Here is a 24835-nt window from a genome sequence, read left to right as displayed (position 1 = left end):
CCAAGGAGAGACGCTGGAGGGGCAGTGCTCGGCTTCCGCTGTGGGCCAGGCTGGACCTCCCATCCTGGCGTGGAGCGGGCACTCACCAGGCTAGTGGCTCCTAGTCAGTGCAAAGACGCGTCTCAGATCCCAGACTCCTCCCCAGCCTCCCACCATGTCCTGCTCTTTCTAATCTCTGTAACGTCGGCCACAGACCAGGGGACATCACTGTGGGGAACATCACTATGGCTTCGGGCGCAGAGAGCTGCCCCCACCAGCCCCTGAGTGACCCACCCGGAGCTGGGGTCACAGCATAACTGTCCCAGGGCTCCTGGCTGCAGAACATCATCTGCAAGCACACATGTCCTCTGGTAGGCCGTGGGAGTCCAGAGCCCAACAGGGGAGTCCCAGACACCAAGCCCCTTGCTTCAGGGGTGTCTCCTGGGCCCGGGGTCCCACCTCCCAGCTCGTCTTCCCACCCGGCCCCCACCGTGGGGTCACAGCCAGTGTGTGCCAGACAAGGGCACGAAGACGGCATTATGAATCCTCAGGCCTCCTGCTGCTTTATTAGAAACAGGGTTCCATCTCCGAAACTGCTCTGGTGAACCCTAGTCTCTGAGTCAGGGCCCCCTAGCTGGTCTCAGGGTGGAGTGACTGGGGAGGGGTGTCTTTGGGCCCCAGTGGACCAGGGTGGTGTAGGGAAGCCGGGCATCACTCAGAGGTCATTAGGGCCCCACAGCCACTTGGTGGCCTTCAGACAAAGGCTCCTGAGTTCTCACCGGGATAGAACTGCTGGGCCTTGAGAATCCTGTTGTGCCAGAACATTCCAGGTCATGGCGTGTGGACCAGGCATCAGGGGCCTCAGCCCCATCCCAACGTGAGCTCTTCCTGCCGCATGCAGGGGGTCAGGGCCGCTCAGGTGGCTGTGCCAGGAGGATGCATCCTCAGCTCGAAAGTGGGGGAGCCCGAGCCAGGAGCTAGAGGACAGCGCCAAGGGCAGCCTGGCTAGACGCTGACCCGCAGTGGGGGCAGCTCGTGAGCCTGGCCCTCCTGTAGCTGTTTGGAGAAATGATCTTCCCTGGGGCTGGCCCCACGCTGCTCCTGCACCTGAGTCTGCAGCCAGGGCTGAAGGTCACTGGGGTCACTGGGCAAAAGGCTGAGGCCGCACCAGCACAGCCTCCTCAGGAAGCAGAACTCAAAGCCCCCGCCCGCCAAGGTCACTGTGCCAAGTGGACAGCATCGCGCCCGACCTCAGAAGGTTGACTCAGGCTCTGCCGTGTCCTCGCTCATGTGGCCCCAGGGCTACAGGGTGATGGCCTCTCTCCGGTGCTCACACTCAGCGGGGTTGGGGGGGGGGGTGCGGGGTGCTGCTTTTTCCATTTTCCTTTACAGAGGTGGGGACGCTGCCCTCTCAGGAAGGCACAGGTCCCCAAGCTGACTGCGCAGGTCCCAGCCCTGACAGTGCTGAGCCGCTGGGCCCCTCCCCTGGGGCTCTTCCTCGGCCCCCAGTGGCCCCATCAGGTCTGCTGCCCCGTTCGCTGTGGGTGGGTAGGCGGGATTGTGGTCCACCAGGGGTGGCCTGGGCGTCTGTCCCTGCAGGAGGGCTTGGACTACAGCCAGCAGGACGACAGGGTCCCAAACCAATGCCAGGGGAAGCCTGTGCAGCGTCACCACTGTGGGAGCCATGCTGGCCGAGGCCTTGCACCTGCACCCCTGGGGTGTGGCCCTCAAGGGTCCAGAGGCACCAAGAGTGCCCCCGATGGCACTCATTTTGAATGGAAAGTAACTATGGTTTGGAACAGAAACAAGGGAAGGAAAGGACCCCCATGGGTCCCTGCTGGTCATGTGTGGGGTCTTCCCTCCACGAGAGTGTGTGCCCAGCCACAACTACGTGTTCTCACTCACTGTTAAATCTTTGCAGCCATCATTCCAACAACTACAACCACGATGTGTGACTCTTCATTTAAACAGCTGGTTTTCTGTGTTTAACAATCGCCCACGGGCTTACAGTTTCCAGCCCCCTGCCCTCCTGCGTGTGCATCCCGGTCATTTTCCTTCTGCCTGAGGGATGTTTCATTTGGTTTTCTAACATTTCTTAGCAGAGGCTGCTGGTGGATGTCTTCCCTTCAGCTGTCCATGGTCTCTGCCCGCAGCGTCTCTGCTGGGGAGTCTGCGGGACCCTTAGCCCCACTCCTCTGTCTGCGACTTTTCCCCTCTGACTGCTTCTACGATTTTTCCCTTTTTCAGTTTTTCAACAATTTGGTTTGATGTGCCTTAGGTGTGGCTTTCTTTGAGTTTATCCTGTTTGAGATTTCTTAGGCTTCTGTGACCTGTGCATTTATAGTTCTCTTCAATGAGGAGAATTTTCTTCATGTTGTGTCTGCCCCCTTCCCTTCCTGGGGCTTAAATCACACGTCTGTCAGGCCAGTGGGTGCTGTCCCCTAGGCCCTGAGGGGCTGCCCAGGCTCTGCTCAGCTTTGCTTCTCCCTGTGCTTCACTTTGCAAAGTTCCTGTTGTTCTGAGCTCATATTCACTGACATTTTCCTTTACAGTGTCAGTTTTGTCAAAAGCCTATCCAGTAAATTATCTGTTTTGTATACAGTAAGTCCCCTACATACGAACAAGTTCCGTTTCAAGAGCACGTTCATAAGTCCAATTTGTAAGTCCAACAAAGTTAGCCTAGGTACCCAACTACCACAATCAGCTATATAATACTGTACTGTAATAGCTTTATAATACTTTTCACACAAATAATACTTAAAAAACAAACAAAAAATAAAACAATTTTAATCTTACAGTACCTTGAAAAGTACAGTAGTACAGTACAACAGCCGGCACACAGGGGCTGGCATCGAGTGAACAGGCAAGAAGAGTTACTGACTGGAGGAGGGAGAGGAGGTGGGAGGTGGTAGAGCCGAAGGATCGTCAGCAATAGGAGATGGAGGGCAAGCTGCAATTTCACTCTCGCCTTACGTTGATGGCACAGGTTCTGGTTCCTGGCTGGATTCAATTCTACCTACCCTCTTGAAAAAACGATAAGTGATGTCTGGGTAGTAGCTCTTTTTTTCTCATCATAGATGACACGGTAGCACTGGATTGCATTCTGAACGGCTGCTGCAACCTTCATGTACCATTCTACATTCGGGTCCTGTGCCTCAAAAACTAACAGTGCCTCCTCAAATAAACAAAATCCCCTTGCCATTTTCTGCATCGTCCGTGAATCTCTTCGGTTCTTCAGTTACTTTTTCTTCCTCTTGTCTCTTTTCATCCTTTCTTGGCGCTTGGTGCTTCTTAGCAGTACAAGCTACATCACCACTTTTACACTTGCTTCCAGACATCCTGGGCTTGAAATAAAGCTACTGTAATACTGTACTCTATACAGCACTGTAAAGTACACAGAAGCACACCATTTGTAGAGGATGCACGCACATGACAATGTACGCCAGACACGTGAACTAACTTACGTGATTGGACATGTGAACACATGTTCGCATCTTTGAAAGTTCACAACTTGAAGGTTCATATGTAGGGGACTGACTGTATTACCTTTTTTTTTTTTTTTTTTTTTTTTTTTTTGGCTGCGTTGGGTCTTCGTTGCGGTGCGCGGGCTTCTCATTGCAGTGGCTTCTCGTTGCGGAGCATGGGCTCTAGGTGTGCGGGCTTCAGTAGTTGCAGCACGTGGGCTCAGTAGTTGTGGCATATGGGCCCTAGAGTGTGCAGGCTTCAGTAGTTGTGGCTCTTGGGCTCTAGAGCGCAGGCTCAGTAGTTGTGGCGCACAGGCTTAGTTGCTCCGTGGCATGTGGGATCTTCCCAGACCGGGGATCGAACCTGTGTCCCCTGCATTGGCAGGCAGATTCTTAACCACTGCACCACCAGGGAAGTCCCTGTATTACCTTTTAAACTCTCAAATTATCATCTGGTTATTCTTTGGCATTTTCATATTTCTCTTACTTATGACTATGTTTTCTTTTAAACCCCTTAATTTTTGACAGTAGCTGTTTTCACATTCTTATCTACTGGCTTCAGACCGTCTCTGGTTTCTGACTCTGCCCCCAGCCTGTTTTGTCTCTGCTCTTGCCTTGCAGGCTAGTAACTACCAACCTGGAGTCTGTTAACTTTTGATTGGGTGCTGGACGCTGGTGTTGTTGATTCTCTCCTGACAGCAGCTAATTGACTTGCAAATCAGTTTCAGAGCCTCCTGGGCAGGTCTGAATGTGCCTTCCCTGTAGGGCCAGCCTAGTTCCACAGGACAGGGCCTCGGCCTGGCTCGGGTTCGCAGGACTGGAAGGTCCTCTAGACCCACGTGAGCTCAGCGATGGCACAGCCTTGGTCGTGTGCTTTCCCTGTCCTCACGGAGTCCCCACCCTGCGAGCTCAGCGGCCGCGGGTACCCAGGCAGGACCCACAGCTCCTGGCTGCTGCGCCCATGTGGCATGTGGCAAGCCAGCCCCTCAAGCTCCCCTGGCTTCAGGCTCTGCCCCCTGCCCTGCCCTCCCTCAGTGCCCAGGCCTGCATCTCAGACAGTCGTTTTGAGGGTCCAGCACCGCTACCTCCCTCTTGGCCTGAAGCAGGAGTCGCTGGTGGAGTTTTAGCCTTGAAGTCAACATGAGGCCACTGAGCGATGAGGCAGGACGGACGTGGACCTGGGCCCCGAGGGGTAGCCCTGTTTCTCCAGGGTAAAGGAGGCGGCGGTGGGGGCAGGTTGGGTCTTGGGAAACTCAGCTCAGTGGAGCAAGAGGAAGTGCATGCCTGGGAGGGGGAGACGCAGGAGGAAATGGGCGCCCGGCAGGTTGTCCCTGGGCCTCGTCCTTGGTCAGGGCAGTGGGTCCTAGGGTGACACCGGGCCTTGTGCTCAGCTCTCAGTTGGGGCCAGGCCCAGCGGCTCCATTCTGGTTGTCCTTTATGTTCCCGCTGCTGCCCGCCTACTTCTCTTGTTCGTGGAGGTGAGTGGTGACTACTCCAAGGGTCCCACATCCTTGGGCCACCTTCCTCACTTTTCTTTCCTTCTCATTTTTTATATTTTTTAGTCTAAATGCTTATACTGTTTTACTTATGACTCATCCTTGGAAACAAGAAATGGCCAGAACATGTGTGGGCCCAGGTCCTGCTCCGGTAACTAGTCCTGCACCCCTCATCCCCCGAGGCGCAGGCCTCCTTCCACCTCGAGAGTGCCGAGTCTATTTTTATATCATTCTCATCTGGGAAGGTCAGTTGTGTAGCCGTTGACTCTGCTGAATCTGTATTGTTGCCCTCAAAGGTTCTCCCATTTCTGCACCACATTCTGGAAGAATTTCTCAAGTCAATCTTCTAAATCACTGATTCAGACTTCAGCATCATTCATTCTGCTTTTCACCTGTTAGGGTTTTAACGTTATGCGTGTTACACATGAGGGCGTACATGAATAGATGCCGTTTACTGATCGGGGTCCTTCAAATTAGCAGTGTCTTGTCTGGGTTTCTCTGGACGCCTCTGGGGCCTCGGGAGCCCCGAGTGGCCACAAAGCGAGGCTGTGCCTCAGCGAGGGTGTACGCTGCACCAGCTACACCTGGAGAGGTTGGTGAGTAGGCCGTCTGGGGTGAACTCGGGCAGGTGGGCCCCCCAGGAAGCCCCCGGCTTCCCTGCTTTGCAGCGTTATGGTGGCCATGTCTCCCAGCAGTTTGTCAGTGGAGAGGTGAGTGCTGATGGCTTGGGCTGGTGGCTGCAGAGGACACGGCTGCCCATCAGTTGCCTGCCGGGTTTGAGTGTGGACCAGCCCTGAGGGGCGGTGTGATGGGCGAACAAGGCGGGCTGTTCCCCGCATGCCTTCCCTAGGGCCATGGGACATAGGCAGGAGCCCCCAGGCTAGGTGCGGAGGTGTCTTCTAGCTGGAGGCTGCCATGCGCCGGGTGCTTCTCCCAGCTTTGGCCGCCGTCTCATCCGAGAATTAGGCAGTAGAGGGCTCTTGTCACCCGTGTGGCCCTGACAGCTGCACCAGGATGGCAGGCCCTCGGGGAAGCGGCCTGTTCTCACCCTTGATCACCACTCCTGGTGGCCTTAGCTGCACAGCTGAGCCATGGAGAAAAGGGGACCCCCATGCAGCTGACCAGCCCACCCCAAAGCAAAACGCATTTGTCAGGAGGTGTCAGGAGGGGCACAGGGACCATTCCCCTTAAGCCCCTTGCTGACGCAGTGGAGGAGCTAGTGGAGCATCTGAGGTCTCGCTGGTCTGGGAGATGAGAATTGAAGGTCGGGCCCCTCCAGTGCTGTCCACGGGGGAGCTGGGCCCAGGCCACGGGACCCCCGCTGTCCCCCGCAGTGGAAGAGGGCCTGGCGGCACCACAAACCCAGACCGTCAGGAGCCAGCAGTTTTCAGCAAACTCCAGGGCGAAGCCCAGTTGGCCCAAAGCAGCTCGAGACCAGAGGCCCAGGGACCCCGACAGGCCAGGCAGGGCTGCAGGAGAGACCACCAGCCCAGGTCGGGTGCATTTTGGGCACAGGGGTTTGTTAACATCCTAGACAGTGAAGAATAAGAAATAATTATTTTAGGGCTCAGAACCAGGAAAACTGGTTTTCCAAATTAATCCAGGAAGAGCTGTGAATCCACACCATCTCCCGTCACACACTGTAAGACCCTATCGTGATCCATAAAACTGACCTATTGAAAGCCTAGCTCCTCTCTCTCCAGACCCTTTTGAGGCCGGCATCTGTGACCTCACATTCTCCCCAGTCACTAGGATCAAGACCTACAAATCAGAAATTGAGGAGCTGGGTGCCAGCTGAGTCTCGTCCGGCCATGGGGGCCCCCGGCCTGGGCCTTTGGTCTCACGTCCTTCCTCGATGCCCCCACGTGGCTCCGACCCGTCGGCTCCTGTGCAGGGAGGCCCACAGGGCCCCGGCAGATGCGCGTGAGTGACCTGGACAGGGACATGGCCGTTCTGCTACTCGGGGGCTGTCTGCTTGTTCAGGTCTTATTTTTTGCAGAAATGTGTCCATTTGGTTGGACAGTTGAAAATCTCCTTATTTCTCTTGTCACTGTGGTGACTGCACCATTTTCATTGTGGGTTTATTTGCTGGTGGTGCTGGTCCCCATTTCCTTCTGCTTTGCTGACCTGTGGCTCCTGGTGTCTTGTTTCCCCTTTTCTGAGGCACGTGCTTGAGGCAGTTTGTCTCCCTGTAGACACGTCCGCCGTGGACCCGTGTGCTCTCACCTCCCAGCACCCGACACCCTGGTCATCCCAGAGGCCCTGCTCCCTCCCAAGTCTTACCCCCGCCTCCCCAGCCAGGGGCAGAGCCTGGACCAGAGCAGAGCCGGCTGGTGTGAACCTTACATCACACCTTTCATAAAAAACTAATTTGAAATGGATCCGAGACCTAAACGTAATAGCCAGACCTGTAAAACTTTTAGAAGATCTTTACATCTTTGGAGGAGGAAAAGATTTCTTAGATGGGACACAAAAAGCAGAATTGTAAAGTTTTTTTAAATTGATAACTTGGACTTCCTAAAAACGTAACTTCACCTCTTTGAAAACTGCGTAATGAAAAGGCCGCAGCTGGCAGTTGTACATCTGACGGAGGACTGGCTCCGGGTTCTGCTAGGACTTCCAACTCAGGAAGGCATGGGGGTGTCCTGGGCTGCACCCCAGAAGCCCTCGGCTCTGCCTCTTGCCCTCCGCAACCTCCAGCCTGCCCTCCCACTGTGGTCACCTGGAATCTCCTCACCCGCGTTTGTGCAGCCCACAGGAAGCTCTGCGTGCAGCTGGCACTGGGGTCCCTGGGGCTCCACAATCAGAGGCGTCTGCCTAGGGGGCAAGCGGGGCTGCTCTGTTCCACCTTTGCTCTAGGAGAGCCTGGCGCCTGGTGGGGAGGGCGGGATGTGAACCCTGCAGCTTCTCCTCCCCTCAAGTGAAGACCACCCACTCCCTACTCCTGCCCGCATCCTTGACAACAGGGTCAAAATCAGGCAGAAGGTGCCATTTTCAAGTCACTAAAACAACTTATATGCCTGTCCTAAGCGCCCCCCACCCCTGTGAGGGACACACACCACAGATGCCGTGGGGCTGGTCCTGGCCCCGACACCTGGGTGGACCACTGAGCAGTCAGCTGGAGTCCTGGGGCTACCTGGGGCCTGTTGATTAACAGTCACTGTGACAGTTGCCACAAACACAAACTTGTCACCTCCCAGTTGTGTAACTCCAGTGGCCTCCAAGCAGGGTTAGAGGCTGGAATCACAGTGTCGGCAGGTGGGGTCCTCACCAGAGGCACTGGGTAGCGTCTGCCTCTGAGATCATTTAGGATGTAGACATTGCGGGGTTGGTCTGAGGGAGGCCGGGCAAGTGGCCTGGGGGGGGGCGTGGGGCCTGGGCCACGGCCTTCCGGGCACCTGGGGGTCAGCACAGGCTGCTGGGAAGGACAGGACCCCCAGCCCCCATGGCTCTGGTGTGGACTCCATGCATCACTGTGGAGCACGTGAAATGCGGTGGCTGGAGGGATCTCTCTCTCCACCCCCAGATGGTCCTCATCATCAGCGGGAATCTGAGCTTCCTGAACTGGCTGACCATCGTGCCCAGCCTCGCCTGCTTCGATGACGCCACTCTGGGCTTCCTGTTTCCCTCGGGGCCCGGCTGCCTCAAGGACCAAGTCCTGAGGATGCAGGAAGAGGAAGCTCGAGGGGCCAGGGCCCCACGGACACGAGGTGGGTGACACCTGAAGGCGGATGTGGCCGGGCAGCATGGGTGGTCTCGAATTGATGGCACCCAGCCCTGTGCCCACACCAGTGGCCTGGGAGACAAGGCAGCATCTCCATGCCTGGTCAGGGTCACTCTTGTCTGCTTGGTATGGACGGTGTGTCCTGGTCCTCAGGAAGGGAGGCCCGGTGACCTCAGCTGGGGGGCCTAAGAGGGAGCTTCTGTGGGCCCAAGGGGCCGAACAGAGGCCAGGCCTGGGGGCAGGAGCCCACCCACTATCCCCCCTCCCGGCAGGCAGCGTGGCACGGCACACAGTCAACCTGGCGCTGGGCGTCCTGGTCGCCTGGCTCAGCGTCCCCGTGGTCCTCAACTTGCTGAGCCCCCGGCAGGTCATGAACAGCTCCTTCAACCCTCTCCGGATCGTCAACACATATGGGGCCTTCGGCAGGTACCTCAGGGCCACCATGGCCCCAGGGGGGAGACATGCAGGTGAGGCCAGCCCCGACCTGCAGCCCCCCAGCCTCGTCCTGGTCTGCTCAGGTTGGGGGGTGGGGTCAGGGTGGGGAGGTGCAGCCCTGACTGGTCTCCCCCATGCCCAGCATCACCAAGGAGCGCACAGAGGTCATCCTGCAGGGCACCGCCAGCCCCAATGCCAGCGCGCCAGACGCCAAGTGGGAGGACTACGAGTTCAAGTGCAAGCCCGGTGACCTGAGGCGGCGGCCATGCCTCATCTCCCCGTACCACCACCGCCTGGACTGGCTTATGTGGTTCGCCGCCTTCCAGGTGAGGCCCTCGGTGGGGAGGCCCCGCTGACACGGCAAGGCCCGGGAATCCTGTGCTGGGGCACAGCCCGTGGGGAACCTTCCCAGGCTCCCAGCACGGCCCTTGCACAAGGATCTGTGGGTGCCCAGGGCTGGGCCTCACAGCCAGCTTCTCAGAGCGCTTCCACCAGAGGGGCCGAGGCATGCGTGGCCAACGCTGGGGCAGCCAGTGTCCACAGAATCTTTGCTCAGGCCAGAGCGAGGCTGCAGCACTGTCGCCATCGCACCTTGCCCAGGAAGATAGCCTCCGGGGGGCTCGGTCACTTGCCCAAAATCCCTGGCCCGGCAGGTGACAAAGCTGACAGGTGAACTGGGATAGCCAGGCCCAGCCCCACTCCATCCAGATCCCCGCAGACAGCAGTGGCGACGGCGCCCAGGAGAGCAAGGAGGACCGGGGGCCCTGCAAGAACAGGAAGGAGGTGGTCCCAAACAAAAGAACTGCAGCATAGGCCCCCAGGGCAGCCCCCGCCCAAGAGAGGCTGGCCACCAGCCACACTGGAGTCAGATGCCCCCAGGACAACAGCCTGAAGGCCGGGTGACCGTCACGAGGGAGGGGGTGGAAAGCACACATCCACGGGGCTCTCCAAGGGCCCGGTGGCGGTGCAGGCACCTAGCTATCTGCGCCCTGTCCGCTTCTCACCCCCAGACCTACGAGCACAACGAGTGGATCATCCACCTGGCGGGCAAGCTCCTGGCCAACGACGCCCAGGCCCTATCCCTGCTGGCCCTTAACCCCTTCGCAGGCAGGGCACCCCCCAGGTAAGATTCCCCTCCCAGAAAGGAACACACACCCCACCCCACCCCACCCCTGCCAACTGCAGCCTCAGCTGCCTTTCAGGGCTTCTCCCCAAATGCAGGGGTCTGCTCTGGGGGCTGGGCCCACCTCCTGGAAACATGCCCAGACACAACGGTCTGCGAACCTCAGGTACCACTCACCTGGTGAAAGGATGCAGGGCTCAGCCCGATTGGCTCTGAGCGCTCAGTCCTCCCGGCTCCAGAGCCCCGCCCACCCCGCCATCATCTGGTCAGGGGCCTGGTTGTGCCGGGGACTCCTTGGGGCTCTCTGGCTTCCCCTGGGTGGCCTCTCCCTCTGAGGACTCCAGGGCTGTCTTGGGGGCGGAGGCTGACTGTGCTGCCCTCGCTCTGCAGGTGGGTCCGGGGAGAGCACTACAGGTACAAGTTCAGCCGCCCCGGGGGCACGCACGCTGCTGAGGGCAAGTGGTGGATCCGGAAGAGGCTCGGCCCCTACTTCCCCCCGCTCAGCTTCCAGGACCTGAAGGGCTACTTCAGGTCACGGGAGTGGCCGTACCCCAAACCCGAATAGAGGTGGCCCAGGGCTTGTGCCCCAAGAAATAAAGTGGGAAGACTGCGGGCTGGCTGCTCTGGGTGGGGTCTCCACAAGGACATCCAGGGAAGCCAACCCAGAGAGGAGGGGCTGCCAGGGTCCTGGGTGGTTGTCTGTGCTTTCCTGTCTCCCCACAGTCAGTCCCCATGGTTCCCAAGTCTCTTGGCTCTGGGTTCGTCAGAGGAATCCCCAGAAAGCCCCCAGCCCTGCTCCACCCAGATCACGCCCCTTGTCACCAGGCCCACCCCCCAGACACCAGCATCCCGATGTTGCACCCAGCTCTGGTCTATCCCAGGACCACCTGCCTGTGCAGCCAAGAGGAAAGCCTGCCTCTCCTCTCTGCTCCCCCAAGCGGGTCCCCACCATGTCCAGGAGGGTCCTGTGCGAGGAAGTAGTCAGGGCTCCCTCTCAGAACCCATGTGCGCCCACACGTGCTCTTCTCCACAGTGACCAGCACCCGAAGATGTGGACAGAGGGCCTCTGTCCTCCTTGGGTGGGCCACCCCCCCCCAGTCCTGAGTGAGGCGCCTCCTCCCCTCCTTTGTGACCACGTTGCCCAGTCTCACACCTGGAGCCTCCTGCTCCCTGACCTAGGGTGGGAGGACGGGACAGCAGAGCAGTCAGCCCCAGCCTGGGCGCCGGGGTCCCCAGGGCAGCGATTCTGAGGCCCAGTCACTGTAGGTTGAACTGGATTAATGGTGTGTTGCTTGGCAACCCTACTGGGCTGTGGCCCAGAACCTCTACGGCCTGATGTCAGCGGTGAGTGGACACCCACCTGCCCCCCACCATCCGGGGCGCCTGCCGCGCTGTGGAGGGTCCCGGCGGGAACGAGGTGGTTCAGGCTAGGAGGCCAGGCTGAGGTGGGCACAAGTGTGGATCTGTGTGGAGCACCCCCACCCCCCCCGCCTGCCTGGGGGCCCGGCCAGCCCAGGTGCCAACAAGAGAGACTGTGTTCCTGCTCGCAGGCAAACAGGCGCCCTGTGTCTGTCGCAGGACAGACAGGGCCTCAGACAAGGAGCCTGGAGCCAGCAAGTCTGCCTGCGGCAGCCGCGTAAAACTACCACCAGCCTGCCGGAATGGGCAGCCCTTACCGGGGGGCTGTCCTTGGGACCCTGCCAATGGGTAGGAGCACCAGGGGTGCCCCTGGGGGGCCCAGGGTGGGTAGGGGGCCTGAGGAGATGCTGTGTCTTGGCTCGGGGTGGCCCTGCAGCCCCAGAACCACAGGTGGCCTCCCTGCCAGGAGCCATGGTGGGTCCCTGCCCCGCCAGCCCTTCCCACCACACTCTGGGCTCGCTGCCACCCAGGGCTCAGGCAGGGGAGGCCCCCAGCACTCCTTGGTGTGGGCTCCTCTCTGAGCCTTGGTCCAGCTGTGCCCCCCAAGGCTCCTGGGACAGCCCCCCAGACATGCATAGGAGGCTGTGCTTAGACCTGTGGGCTGGGCAGGGCCGGGGCTGGAGCCGGTGGCAGGAGTGACACAGGAGGCCCTGAGCCCATCCAGGGGGGGCGAAGGGGGGACCAGGAACTAAGTGGCCCCACCCCTCCTGGGACAGGGCAGCATCCTCTCACCCCGGGGGATGTCACGGGGGATATCCCAGGTGATCCCTGGTCAGGGTGGGCACATGGCCCTCTAACAAACCAAGGACTCCGCCAGACCTGCACACCCCTCCAGAGGCTCTGGTCCCCCAGGGCCCACCCATCTGCCAGAAAGGGTGCCAGCCCCACCTTCAGAGCCTGTCCTGAGACCACACCCTCCCATCAAGGACAGCCAGACTGCACCTCTCCTCCACTCAGAGCCCTCCCAGGGCCCCCACCTCACTAAGCGTGAACCTGGGGTCCCTGCCTATCACCTCCGCCCACTCCCCTGCATCCTCTCCATCCCGCATGCCCACCAGCCTTGTTGGGCCCCAGGGCCTTTGCACTGGTAGCTCATGGTGCTCACCTCTCTCAGGGCCCCCTCTTCTGCCTCTGCTGGACTCCAGGCTGCTCCTGGTCACACACGGGCTGGCGGGGGGCTCATCCTGGCCCCCCAGTGCTGGATACACTGTTGACCTGATGAAAGAGAAAGGCCCAAACACTTACGTCTGCTCCACCTGATGCTGCCTCAGTCTAGCTTCAGGACAGTCAGCTGTTTCGGGGGCGGGGGTGGGGCGGCGAGTGCAGGGCAGGGACACAAGGTTGGGCCTTGGCTCACCCCTCCCGGCAGCTGTGTCCCCATGAATCGTCCACCTGGCAGCAGGGGGTGCTTGCAGGTGAGGGTCCGCCTTACTCAACAAGAGGCTCAGATGCATGTTGGAAACTGAATTTCTGTCAGGCTCAGGCCGCTGTGCCAGGGTTCTACGTTCACCTTCTAAAACTAGGAGTCAGCCTGAGGCTCCTGGGGAAGGGGCAGCAGGAGTCTTCTCAGACCACAGGAGGAGCAGCCTGCTCGCGGGAGGGGCTGCCCTGGAGAGGGGTGAGCAGGGCATGACTGGGGCACCCTGACTTCCCGAGGGACTGGGAATTTCAGATCTGTTCTTCCCACCTGCTCTCTTGAGCTGACGCCCCCTGGAAACCACTGCCTGACAAGCTGGCCCTCGCTGAGACCCCCACCCAGTCTGAGGGTGTCTCCCCTGCAGAGCACTCTGCCCCCATGGCTGTCACACGTCTGAATGGGGTCTGTCTGGTGACGGCAGCAACGCCCAGGCCCAGCCGGGACCCCATAGGCTGCAGAGTGTGCCCAGCCCCCCACCCCCACCAGCTCTCCAACTGGAGGGCCCTGTGCTCAGCCCTCTTGCTCCAGGATGGGACGTGGGACTCAGGACTCCAGTCACAGGGCAGTGGCTGAGCTCAGGTGATCCACTGAGCCTGGCTGTCGGCCCATCCAAAGCTGTAGGCTCAGCCAGGGGCCTGTCTCAGGGAGGACCCACCGTCTCCCTCTTGCTCCAGGACAGGGCGAGGGGCTTGGGCGCAGGTCCCGTCCCCACGAGGAGGGTGTGTACCAGCCTCCCTCTGTCAGAGGGGGTCTGGGCATCTTCCCCTTCACCAAGAGGTTTTCACTCAGAGGTGATCAGTGCATCTTGGGTGCCTGCTGAGGCCAAGCCCACCCTCTTTGCAGCCTAGTTCAGATCAGAGCCCTCCCATGGGGCGTCCCTGGGCAGGGTTCACAAGCCCTCCTCTCCCTAGGCTTCTGCATCTGCACGGGCATGGCCTGATGCTTTGCGCTCTTAGGCCACCAGCTCTGGAGGGACAGGGTCAGCAAACTCCCAGCCTGGTGGCTTTGTGGGAGCGGGAAGATCTCCACATCAATGCGTGTTGAGTTCAAGCGTGTTACCAGTTATTAGAACGGGCCCGTGAAGACACAGAAAACCTGAGCTGTCGTGGAGTGCTTCGCTGCGTTCCTCCATTGTCCCCAGCGTCCCCCACAACCTCTGGGCCCCACCGTGGAGTGAGGCCCTTCTCCCTCCTGATGTTCATCCAGGGCTTCTCTCTTGTCTCCTCGTCAGTCTTCTCACAGCTCCAGCTTTGGCTTCTTCAGTCAACTGTCCTCTTCCACTTTCTGTTTCACATACATACTTTGTTATTTCCTTGCACCTTTTTCAGGTTTGCCTTCTGTCATCTCCTCGAGTTGCAGACTTTATTTCTTTCTATCCCTCCTTCTGATTTCTAGGAAACACAGCTAAGGACCCCCAACACACACAAGTGGCTGCACCCGCAGGCTCTGTTGACCACTGTGGGCTTTGTGAATTCTAGAGACTGTGGTGTCCTATTAACACATCAAATAATAGAGGTGGGGATTTAAATGTTCAAATGAATGGATTTGGGAGGCAGTCTTTTACCTTGAATTTTATCACCATGTTTGCCACTCCCAGCACCCCTCACCCCCCCATGCCTCCAGCACCCTGGATCAACGCCCCTTTCAGAAGTGAACAAATTCTGGTGGAAACGATACCTCCAATTTTGAGACAGCTACTTGCATTCCTCTGCTGAGGGGTTCCCTAGTTCAGTTAGCATCATGACAACCTGTCCCCTGGATCCATCCCTGCCCTGTATCCCACAGCCTGAGGATACCATGGACCTTTGTCCCCAGGGATTCAGTTCCAAAGCCACTGGGTAAGGTGGAACACACGTGTCAGCAAACTGACCTTTAAAGCTCCTAAAGTAATCAGCAAAATTGACAGAACTGTAGCTTGACTGACAAAAAGAAGATACAAATAACTAAAATCAAAAAAGTGGGGACATTACTACCAACATTACAGACATAAAAAGGATTTACAAGAGAATAGTATGAACAATTGTAGCCAACAAATCAGGTAACCTAGACAGTGGACAAATTCCTAAAGACACACAAAATGCTAGAAGTGACTCAGGAAGAAGTAGGAAATTTGAAGAGATCCATAGCAAGTAAGGAGATTGAATCAGTAATCAAAACCTCCAGCAGAGAAAAGTACTGCATCAGATGGCTTTGTTACTGAATTCTCCCAAGAATTAAAGAAAAATTAACACCAATCCTTCCAAAACTTTTTCCAAAGAATTAGAAAAGGAGGTAGGACTTCCCTGGTGGTGCAGTAGTTAAGAATCCACCTGCCAATGCAGGGGACACAGGTTTGAGCCCTGGTCCAGGAAGATCCCCATGCCTCAGAGCAACTAAGCCTATGCGCCACAACTACTGAGCCTGCGCTCCAGAGCCCAGAAGCCACAACTACTGAAGCCTGTGCTCCGCAACAAAAGAAGCCACTGCAATGAGAAGCCTGTGCACTGCAACAAAGAGCAGACCCCGCTCACCGCAACTAGAGAAAGCCCATGCACAGCAACGAAGACCCAACACAGCCAAAATTTAATTAATAAATTTTAAAAGAGGAGGGAACACTTCCTAATTCATCCTGTGGAGGCCAGTATTACCCCGGTTACAAGGCCAGACAAAGACACCAGTATCCTTCATGAATAGAGATACAAAAGTGCTCAACAAAATACTAGCAAAACAAATCTATCAGCATATTAAGAGGATTATATGCCATGACCAAGTGGTATTTATCCTAGGAATGCCAGAGTGGTTCAACATAAGAAAATCAATGCAATACACCACATTAACAGAATACAGGGGCAGAAAGAAAAACATGATCATCTCGATGCAGAAAAATCATGTGTGAAAAAAATCCAACGCACTCTCACGATAAAAACCACTCAGAAAACTAGGAATAGAAGGGAACTTCCTCAATGTAATAAAAGGCATGTATGAAAACTCCACAGCTAATATCATACTCAATGGTGAAAGACTGAAAACTTTCCCTCTATGGTCAAGACCAAGACAAGGATGCCCCTTTTCACCACTGCTGTTCAACACTGTACTGGAGGTCTAGCCAGAGCAATTAGTCAAGAAAAATAATTAAAAGGCTTTGAATTGGAGAGGAAGAAGTAAAACTATATTAACAGATGATGTAATCCTATATATAGAAAATTCCAGCAATCCACAAAAATATTACGGGAGCTAATAAACTAATTCAGCAAAGTTGCAGGGTATAAGATCAACACACAAAAATCAGATGTATTTCTATACCTGCAATGAACAGTCTGAAAAAGAAACTAAGGAAACAATACCACTTATAATAGCATCCAAAAGAATAAAATAGCCAAGAATAAATTTAACCGAGGAGGTAAATGACTTGTACACTGAAAAGTACAAAACATTGCTGAAAGAAATCAAGGAAAACAAAAATACAGTGGAAGGCATCCATATCCATGGATTTGATGACTTAATATTGTTAAGATGACAATACTAACAAAGTATCTACAGAGTTGATGAAATCTCTGTCAAAATTCCAATGGCCTTTTTAATAAAAATATAAAGACCAATCCTCAAATCCATATGGAATTGTAAGAGGCCCTAAATAATGAAAATACTCTTGAAAAAGAAGAATAAAGCTGACGGACTCACACTTCTGATTTTAAAATAGTACAAAGTAATCAAAACTGGTCATGGCACAAGGATAGACACACAGACCAACAGAATAGAATGCTGAGCCTAGAGAGAAACCCTTGCGTGTATGGCCAAATGGCCTTTGACAAGGGTGCCAAGACCATTCAATGGAAAAAGGATAGTCTTTTCAACTGATGCTGGGAAAAATGGATCTACATGCTAAAGAGTGAGCTTGGGCCCTTACCTCACACCATATTCAAAAATTAACTCAAAATGGATGAAATACCTAAATGTAAGAGCTAACATTATTACAACTCTTGAAAGAAAACATGGTTACTCTTCATGACCTTGGATTTGGCAGTGGATTCTGAGGTATGATGCCAAAAGCAAGAGCAACAATAACCCAAGATAAATTGGACTTCATCAAATTTAAAACTTTTATGCATCTAAAGACACTATCAAGATGTGGTACATATATACAATGGAATATTAGCCATAAAAAGAAACAAAATTGAGCTTTTGTAGTGAGGTGGATGGACCTAGAGTCTGTCATACAGAGTGAAGTAAGTCAGAAAGAGAAAAACAAATACCTTATGCTACCACATATATATGGAATCTTAAAAAAAAAAAAAGTTATGAAGAACCTAGGGGCAGGACGGTAATAAAGACACAGACCTACTAGAGAATGGACTTGAGGACACAGGGAGGGGGAAGGGTAAGCTGGGACAAAGAGAGTGGCATGGACATATATACTACCAAATGTAAAATAGATAGCTAGTGGGAAGCAGCCTCATAGCACAGGGAGATCAGCTCGGTGCTTTGTGACCACCTAGAGGGGTGGGATACGGAGGGTGGGAGGGAAGGAGACGCAAGAGGGAAGAGATCTGGGGATATATGTATATGTATAGCTGATTCACTTTGTTATAAAGCAGAAACTAACACACCATTGTAAAGCAATTATACTCCAATAAAGATGTTTTAAAAATAAATAAATAAAAGACACTATCAAGTTTGGGGTTAGCAGATGCAAACTATTACATATAGAATGGATAAACAATAAAGTCCTACTGTATAGCACAGGGAACTATTTTCAATATCCTGAGATAAACCATAATGGAAAAGAATATAAAAAAAGAACATATATATGTATAAATGAATCACTTTGCTGTACAGCAGAAACACAGCATTGTAAATCAACTATACTTCAATTTAAAAAAATAAAAACAAAGATGCCATAGAGTGAAAAGATGACACACAGAATGAGAGAAAATATTTGCAAGTCATGTATCTCATAAGATTCTAGTATCCAGAATATATAAATAACTCTTACAACTAAGCAACAAAAAGACAAACATCCCAATTCAAAATTATTTGAATGGACATTTCTCCAAGGAAGACATACAAATGGCCAACAAGCACATGAAAAGATGCTCAAAATCCTTAATCATAGAAATGCACATGAAAATGCACACAATGAGATACCACTTCACACCCATGAGGATGGCTATAATTTCTTTTAATGGAAAAAAACAAGTGTTGGCAAGGATGTAGAAAAATTGGAAACTTCATACATTGCAATTGGTAACAAAATGGTGCAGCTGCTATGGAAAAGTCTAGCAGTTCCTCAAAAAGTTAAACATTGGGTCAATTACCATATGAACCAGCAATTCTACTTCTAGGTATATATCCAAAAGAACTGAAATCAGGGACTCAAACAGATACTTGTATGCCAATGTTCACAGCATCATTATTCACAATAGCCAAAAGGTGGAAACAACACAAATGTCCACCAACAGGTGAATGGATAAACAAAGCATACAAGGGGATACTATTCAGCCACAAAAAGGAATAAAGTATCAGCACACACTACAGTGTGGATAAATCTTGAAAACAGTATGCCCAGTAAAATAAGCCAGACACAAAAGGTCACCTGTAATATGATTCCATTTATAGAAATATCTAAAACAGGTAAATCTATAAAAATAGCTGACTAGTGGTTGCCAGAGGCTGGGGGGAGGGGAGAATGGGGAGTGACTGCTAATGGTACAGGGTTTCCTTTTCAGATGATAAAATATTTTGGAACTAGATAGAGGTGATAATTGCACAACACTGATATATTAAATGCTACTGACTGTTTACTGTAAAATGGTTAATGTCAATTTCTTCTCAATTTTTAAAAATAAGCCTTCTGAGTGTCCTGAGACCCTGCCCCAGGGGGCTGGGAGACCTCACACTGCCAAGATCTAGTGAGAACAGTCGGGGGCGGGGGCGGGGCGGTGAGACAGATAAAGTGCTTCATCCCTTTTTTGCTAAGCGCATAGGGCTGGATTCACTTAAGGCCAAAACATGAGGCTGTGATTAGCCAGTGGGATGGAAGGTGGGCTTCCACAGCCAGCATGTGACACATGGGCACTCTTTTAACTGATGGTCTTGGAAAGACAGTCACACATGGAACTACCAATTAGACGAGGAAAACCTGAGCAATTGAAAGGGCAGCCGTGGCTATGTGATGTTGGTGATTCTTAAACCTACGTCTGGAGGGCTTTCTGCTGAGGCCGCCTGCCCCACCCTCACCCAGATCAGCTTCTTAGCAAGGCCTTGGGACATAGCTGGGGGTCCTGACCCCTCTCCCCACAGGTGTGCGACCACCTCATCCACCAGGACTGACCTGACCGGGTGGAGAGCAGCTGACCCTGCCTCTGGGCAGTGTGGTTCACTGTTCTAGGGGTCATACCTGTCTAGGTGTTCTGCATGGTCCACCTGTTACAGCTTTATCATCGATCCCGGTACCTCACGGTCTCAGCCCCAACTTCTCAAAACTGCCTTGACTGTCTCTGGCCCATTGCTCACAACAAGCTGAAGTTTCTTGTTAGTTCTAATACAGGCAGACCTCATTTTATTGCACTTCACAGAAATCAGTGTTTTTTACAAATTGAAGCAACCCCGCATCGAGTCTGTGGGCGCCATTTTTCAACAGCATTTTCTAACTTCAGGTCTCTGTGTCACATTTTAGTAATTCTCTTAAAAATAATGAAAATGTTTGAAATATTGCATTTGTGATGGTGCTATGTGATCAGTGATCTTTGATGTCACTATTGTAATTGTTTTGGGCACCATGAACTGTACCCATGTAAGATCATGAACTGAATGGATAAATGTGTGTGTTCTGACTGCTCTACCAACCAGCTGTTCCCCCCATCTGTCTCCCTCTCCTCAGGCCTCCCTGTTCCCTGAGACACAGTAAGATTGAAATTAAGCCAATTAATAACCCTACAGTGGCCTCTAAGTGTTCAAGTGAAAGGAAGAGTTGCATGTCTCTCACTTTAAATCAAAAGCTGAAGATGATTAAATTTAGTGAGAAAGGCATGTCAAAAGTCAAGGTAATCCAAAAGCTAGCCCTCTTGCACCAAACAGCCAAGTTGTGAATGCAAAGGAAAAGTTCTTGAAGAAAATTAAAAGTGCCACTCCAGTGAACACATGAATGATAAAGTGAAACAGCCTTATTGCTGATATGGAGAAAGTTTTAGTCTAGATTGAAGATCTAACTAGCCACAACATTCCCTTAAACCAAAATCTAATTCAGAACAAGGCTAACTCTCTTCAATTCTATGAAGGCTGAGAGAGACAAGGAAGCTGCAGAAGAAAAGCCTGAAGCTGGCAGAGGTTGGTTCGTGAGGCTGAAGGAAAGAACCCGTCTCCATAAAATAAAAGTGCAAGGTGAAGCAGCAAATGCTCATGTAGAAGCTGCAGCAAGTTATCCAAAAGATCTAGCTGAGATCATCAATGAAGGTGGCTGCACCAAACAATAGATATTCAATGTAGACGAGACAGCCTTCTATTGGAACAAGAAGCCATCTAGGACTTTCACAGCTAGAGAGAAGTCAGTGCCTGGCTTCAAAGCATCAAAGGACAAGCTGACTCTTGTTAGGGGCTAATGCAGCTGGTGACTTTAAGTTGAAGCCAATGCTTATTTACCATTCTGAAAATCCTAGAGTCCTTAAGAATTATGTTAAATCTACTCTCCTATGCTCAATAAATGGAACCACAAAACCTGGATGACACATCTGTTTACAACATGGCTTACTGAATATTATAAGCCCACTGTTGACACCTACTGCTCAGAAAAAAAAAGATTCAAAATATCACTACTCATTGACAATGCACGTGGTCACCCAAGAGCTCTGGTGGAGGTGTACAATGAGATTAATGTTATTTCCCTGTCTGCTAGCACAGCATCCATTCTGTAGCCCATGGATCAAAGAGTAATTTTTGATTTTGAAGTCTTATTATTTAAGAAATGCATATCATAAGGCTATAGCTGCCATATATAGTGATTTCTCTGATGGATCTGGGCAATGTCAACTGAAAATCTTCTGAAAAGGATTCACCATCCTGGATGCCATTATGAACTTTTATGATTCATGGGAAGAGGTCAAATTATCAACATTAACAGGAGTTTGGAAGAAGTTGACTCAAACCCTCATGGATGACTTTGAGGGGTTCAAGACTTCAGTGGAGGAAGTAATTGCAGATGTGGTAGAAATAGCAAGAGAACTAGAATTAGAAGTGGAGCCTAAAGATGTAACTGAGTTGCTTCAATCTTATGACAAAACTTTTAATGAATGAGGAGTTGCCTCTCACGGATGAGCAATAAAGTGGTTTCTTGAGATGGAATCAACTCCAGTGAAGATGCTGTGAAGACTGTTGAAATGGCAACAAAGAATTTTAAATATTACATGAACTTAGTTGATAAAGCAGCAGCAGGGTTTGAGAGGATTGACTCCAATTTTGAAAGAAGTTCTACTATGGATACAATGCTATCAAACAGCATTGCATGCTACAGAGAAATCATTCATGAAAGGAAGAGTCAATCAATGTGGCGAACTTCATTATCTTATTTTAAGAAATTGTCACAGCCACCTCAACCATCAGTAACCACCACCCTGATCAGTTAGCAGATATCAACATCAAGGCAAAACTCTCCACCAAGAAAAAGACTACAACTCACTAAGGCTCAGATGATGATTAGCATTTTTAAATTAAGGTATGTATGTACATTACTCTTTTAGACATAATGCTATTGCACACTTAATAGACAACAGTATAGTGTAAAGGTAACTTTTATATGCTCTGGGAAACCAAAAAATCATGTGATTTGCTTTATTGCGATGTTCTGGAACCAAAACCCATGGCATCTCCGAGTTGTGCCTGTAGTTTATGTGCAAATAGTGGATGGTATTGTTTCTCTTCTTCCCACCCGAGGCTCTTTGCCTTTTTGGTTTTTTGGGGGGGTTGGGGGGGTTTTTTATTCGGCCACACCACATGGCTTGCAGGATTTTAGTTCCCTGACCAGGGATCGAACCTGGGCCCTCAGCAGTGACAGCACGGAGTCCTAACCACTGGACTACCAAGGAATTCCCTCTTTCTTGTCTTGTGCTAGCTTCCAGGTTGAGGCCCACCATCTCTCTTATGACCTCTTGTCTTCTTTCTAACCTAGAAGTTGTCCCTTTAAAAAATCTCACCACAGTGAGCTAGTCTACTGCAAAAACCCTTTGGCTGAAACCATGTAAAAATGCTGGGGAAAAAAATAATCAAATTTTGTTTCTGAACTCATAAAAAATATATAATGTAGTGCAAGAAGAGAAGCTGAAAGCCAGAACAGTACACCGCAGGCTGCAGGGAAGAGGCACCTTGTCCTGATGACATGGGGACTCCCAACAAAGGCCTTTCCATTAAACTAGAACCCTTTCAGGGCCAAAACATTAGACAACAAAATCAATGAAACCCAATTTGGTTCTTTGAAAATATCAGTAAAAGGGATAAACTTCTAGCTACAATGATCAAGCAAAAAGAAGACAGAACACAAATTACAATATCAAGAAGGAAAAAGGGGACATCACTACAGATCCTATAGACACTGAACGGACAATAAGAGAATATTGTGAACATTATTCTAATAGACTTGACATCCTAGTTGAAGTGAAAAGAATACCATGAAATAGACACATTACTAAAAGTGACTCACAAAGAAAGAGAAAACCCAAACAGCCCTATCACAATTAAAGAAATTGAATTCATAATTTAAAATCTCACAAAGAAAACTTCAGACCGAGATGGCCTGATTGGTAAGTTCTATCAACATTTAATGAAGAAATGATGTCATTCTATACAAACTTTCAGAAAATAGAGGAGGAGGAAATGCACACTACTGATCAGAATATAAAAAGGTATGGGACTTCCCTGGTGGCTCAGTGGATAAGACTCCGTGCTCCCAATGCAGGGGGGCCGGGTTCAATCCCTGGTCAGGGAGCTAGATCCCACATGCATGCCGCAACTAAGAGTTCGCATGCCGCAACTAAGGAGCCAGCGAGCTGCAATTAAGGAGCCCACGTCCCGCAACTAAGGAGCTAGCGCAACCAAAGAAAGAAAGACTATAAAAAGGTACAATCACATGAAAAACAGTTTGGCATTTTGAAAACATTAAACATGTACTACCATATGACCCAGCCATTCCTCTCCTAGGTATGAAAACACAGAGACCTTTAAGCACTGTTCTTAGCAGACTTATTCATAATAACCAAAGAGCTGGGAGCAGCCCAGGGGTCCATCAGTAGGCGAGTGGATGAACCCATTGTGTTGTAAACATGCATGTAAACATGCAAATATTTGCATGTAAACATGCAAATAATTCTTAGCAATAAACAGATCAAATTATTGCTACACATTTGAACCTCAAAAACATGCTGAGCTAACGAATCCAGAAACAAAAGAATATACACCATATGATTCCATTTCTATAGGACTCTAACGAATCCAGAAACAAAAGAATATACACCATATGATTCCATTTATATAGGACTCTAGGGAGGAAAAAAGTCCCAGTCAATCCCTCCCCAACTCTGCCCCGGCTAACCATTGACCTGTTCTCTGTGCCTGGGAAGTGGAACAAGGGAATATCTGCGGGGGCTGGAAATGTTCTATATCTTAATTGTGTGGTAGGTACCTCAGTGTACACATTTGTCAAAAACCATCAAGCTGTACACTTAAAATAGGTGCATTTTGTTTCATATAAATTATGACTGACTCTCTGCATAAAGCCCTGATTTGTAGTATTTTTTAATTTCCATGATCTAAACACTCCCACCACATCACTCAGCACAGAGCTGGGAAGGGGTGTGCGTGGTCAGTCTCGTGCGGCGGTACAAGCCAGCTCCGGCACAATACCACTTGTCCCTCAGTCAAGTTGGTCTTGAAAAGAAAACAAAGAAACCCTGAAATATCATTACGGCAGGCTAAAATAAGACTTTCAATGCCAAGTGTTGATGAAGGCACAGAGCAGTGGAAATGCTGGTAAAAGCATAGATTGGCGATATGTATTAAATTTGACTCTGTACACACCCAGGACCCAGCTGCGCCATGCCTGGGGCGTCCACAACAGAAGCGTGCACTACAGGTCACAGCAGCACTGTTCATTAAAGACCAAACACCCACCAGGAGTGAAGAGGTGGACGGGGGTCGTGCACTCACACGACGGGACACTTTACTGCACTTGGATACATGCCTCGTGACTTCACTTACAATACGACGCTCACAGGCAAGTGGTGCTAAGTGGAGGGTTGTGGTCACATTGGGGGACACCGACATTCCATCTCTGAACATTTTCTGAGCTCACATTTTGTGGACTTCTGTATGTGTTCCAATCCACAATTAAAACGTTTTTGACAGAAAAATCTGTTTTCATCGTTGAGTGTCAGACCCTTTACACTGTATTTATTATATGAGCCCAGAGCTGGGTGTTTGTCTTTTCATAGACACGCGTAAGAAGATGCTGTGCCCACTTGACTCCGGGTGGAGTTCCTGCGCATCTTGTCTTGCGCTGTGACTGACACACTTTCCCTTTGCTGGCTGCCCATCGTGGAAGGGCTTTCTGTTCCCTGAGTTTGTAAACCTGCTGGGTGAGACTCAAAAGCCCCAGACAGTCCTCCCTCCCGCCCAGGGCGGTTTCGTTCTTTTCTAAAGTCAACGCTTGAACCCTGAGGGACCAGAGCAAGTTCACAAAGCCTCCCGAGATAAGAGCTGGCGGCGCCCGGTTGGCCCACGTCTACCTTCAAGGACACCTTGCTCTGGGGCTGAAAG

The 24835-nt window shown here is 51.6% G+C and overlaps 1 protein-coding gene and 1 long non-coding RNA gene across 2 annotated transcripts in view; one reads left to right on the top strand and one right to left on the bottom strand.

The window, feature by feature from the left end:
- Positions 1-10831, top strand: part of LMF1 (lipase maturation factor 1) — an 81818-nt gene extending 70987 nt beyond the window's left edge. Inside the window, exons 7-11 of the mRNA XM_082359594.1 lie at positions 8466-8649; positions 8936-9089; positions 9241-9424; positions 10109-10221; positions 10612-10831. Coding sequence (XP_082215720.1) covers positions 8466-8649; positions 8936-9089; positions 9241-9424; positions 10109-10221; positions 10612-10786 — 810 coding nt within the window. The 3' untranslated portion in view covers positions 10787-10831. The remainder of the gene's footprint in view (positions 1-8465; positions 8650-8935; positions 9090-9240; positions 9425-10108; positions 10222-10611) is intronic.
- The window catches only part of LOC309613110, a 34016-nt gene extending 14106 nt beyond the window's left edge, over positions 1-19910 (bottom strand). Inside the window, exon 1 of the long non-coding RNA XR_014235531.1 lies at positions 12746-19910. This is a non-coding gene — a long non-coding RNA (uncharacterized lncRNA). The remainder of the gene's footprint in view (positions 1-12745) is intronic.
- Positions 19911-24835: the final 4925 nt, after the last annotated feature.

The sequence above is a fragment of the Balaenoptera borealis genome (assembly GCF_965194805.1).
Source record: "Balaenoptera borealis genome assembly, chromosome: 16".
NCBI classification, from domain to species: domain Eukaryota; kingdom Metazoa; phylum Chordata; class Mammalia; order Artiodactyla; family Balaenopteridae; genus Balaenoptera; species Balaenoptera borealis.
The sequence above is the reverse complement of the archived record's forward strand: the minus strand, read 5'-3'. Positions and strand labels throughout refer to the sequence as shown.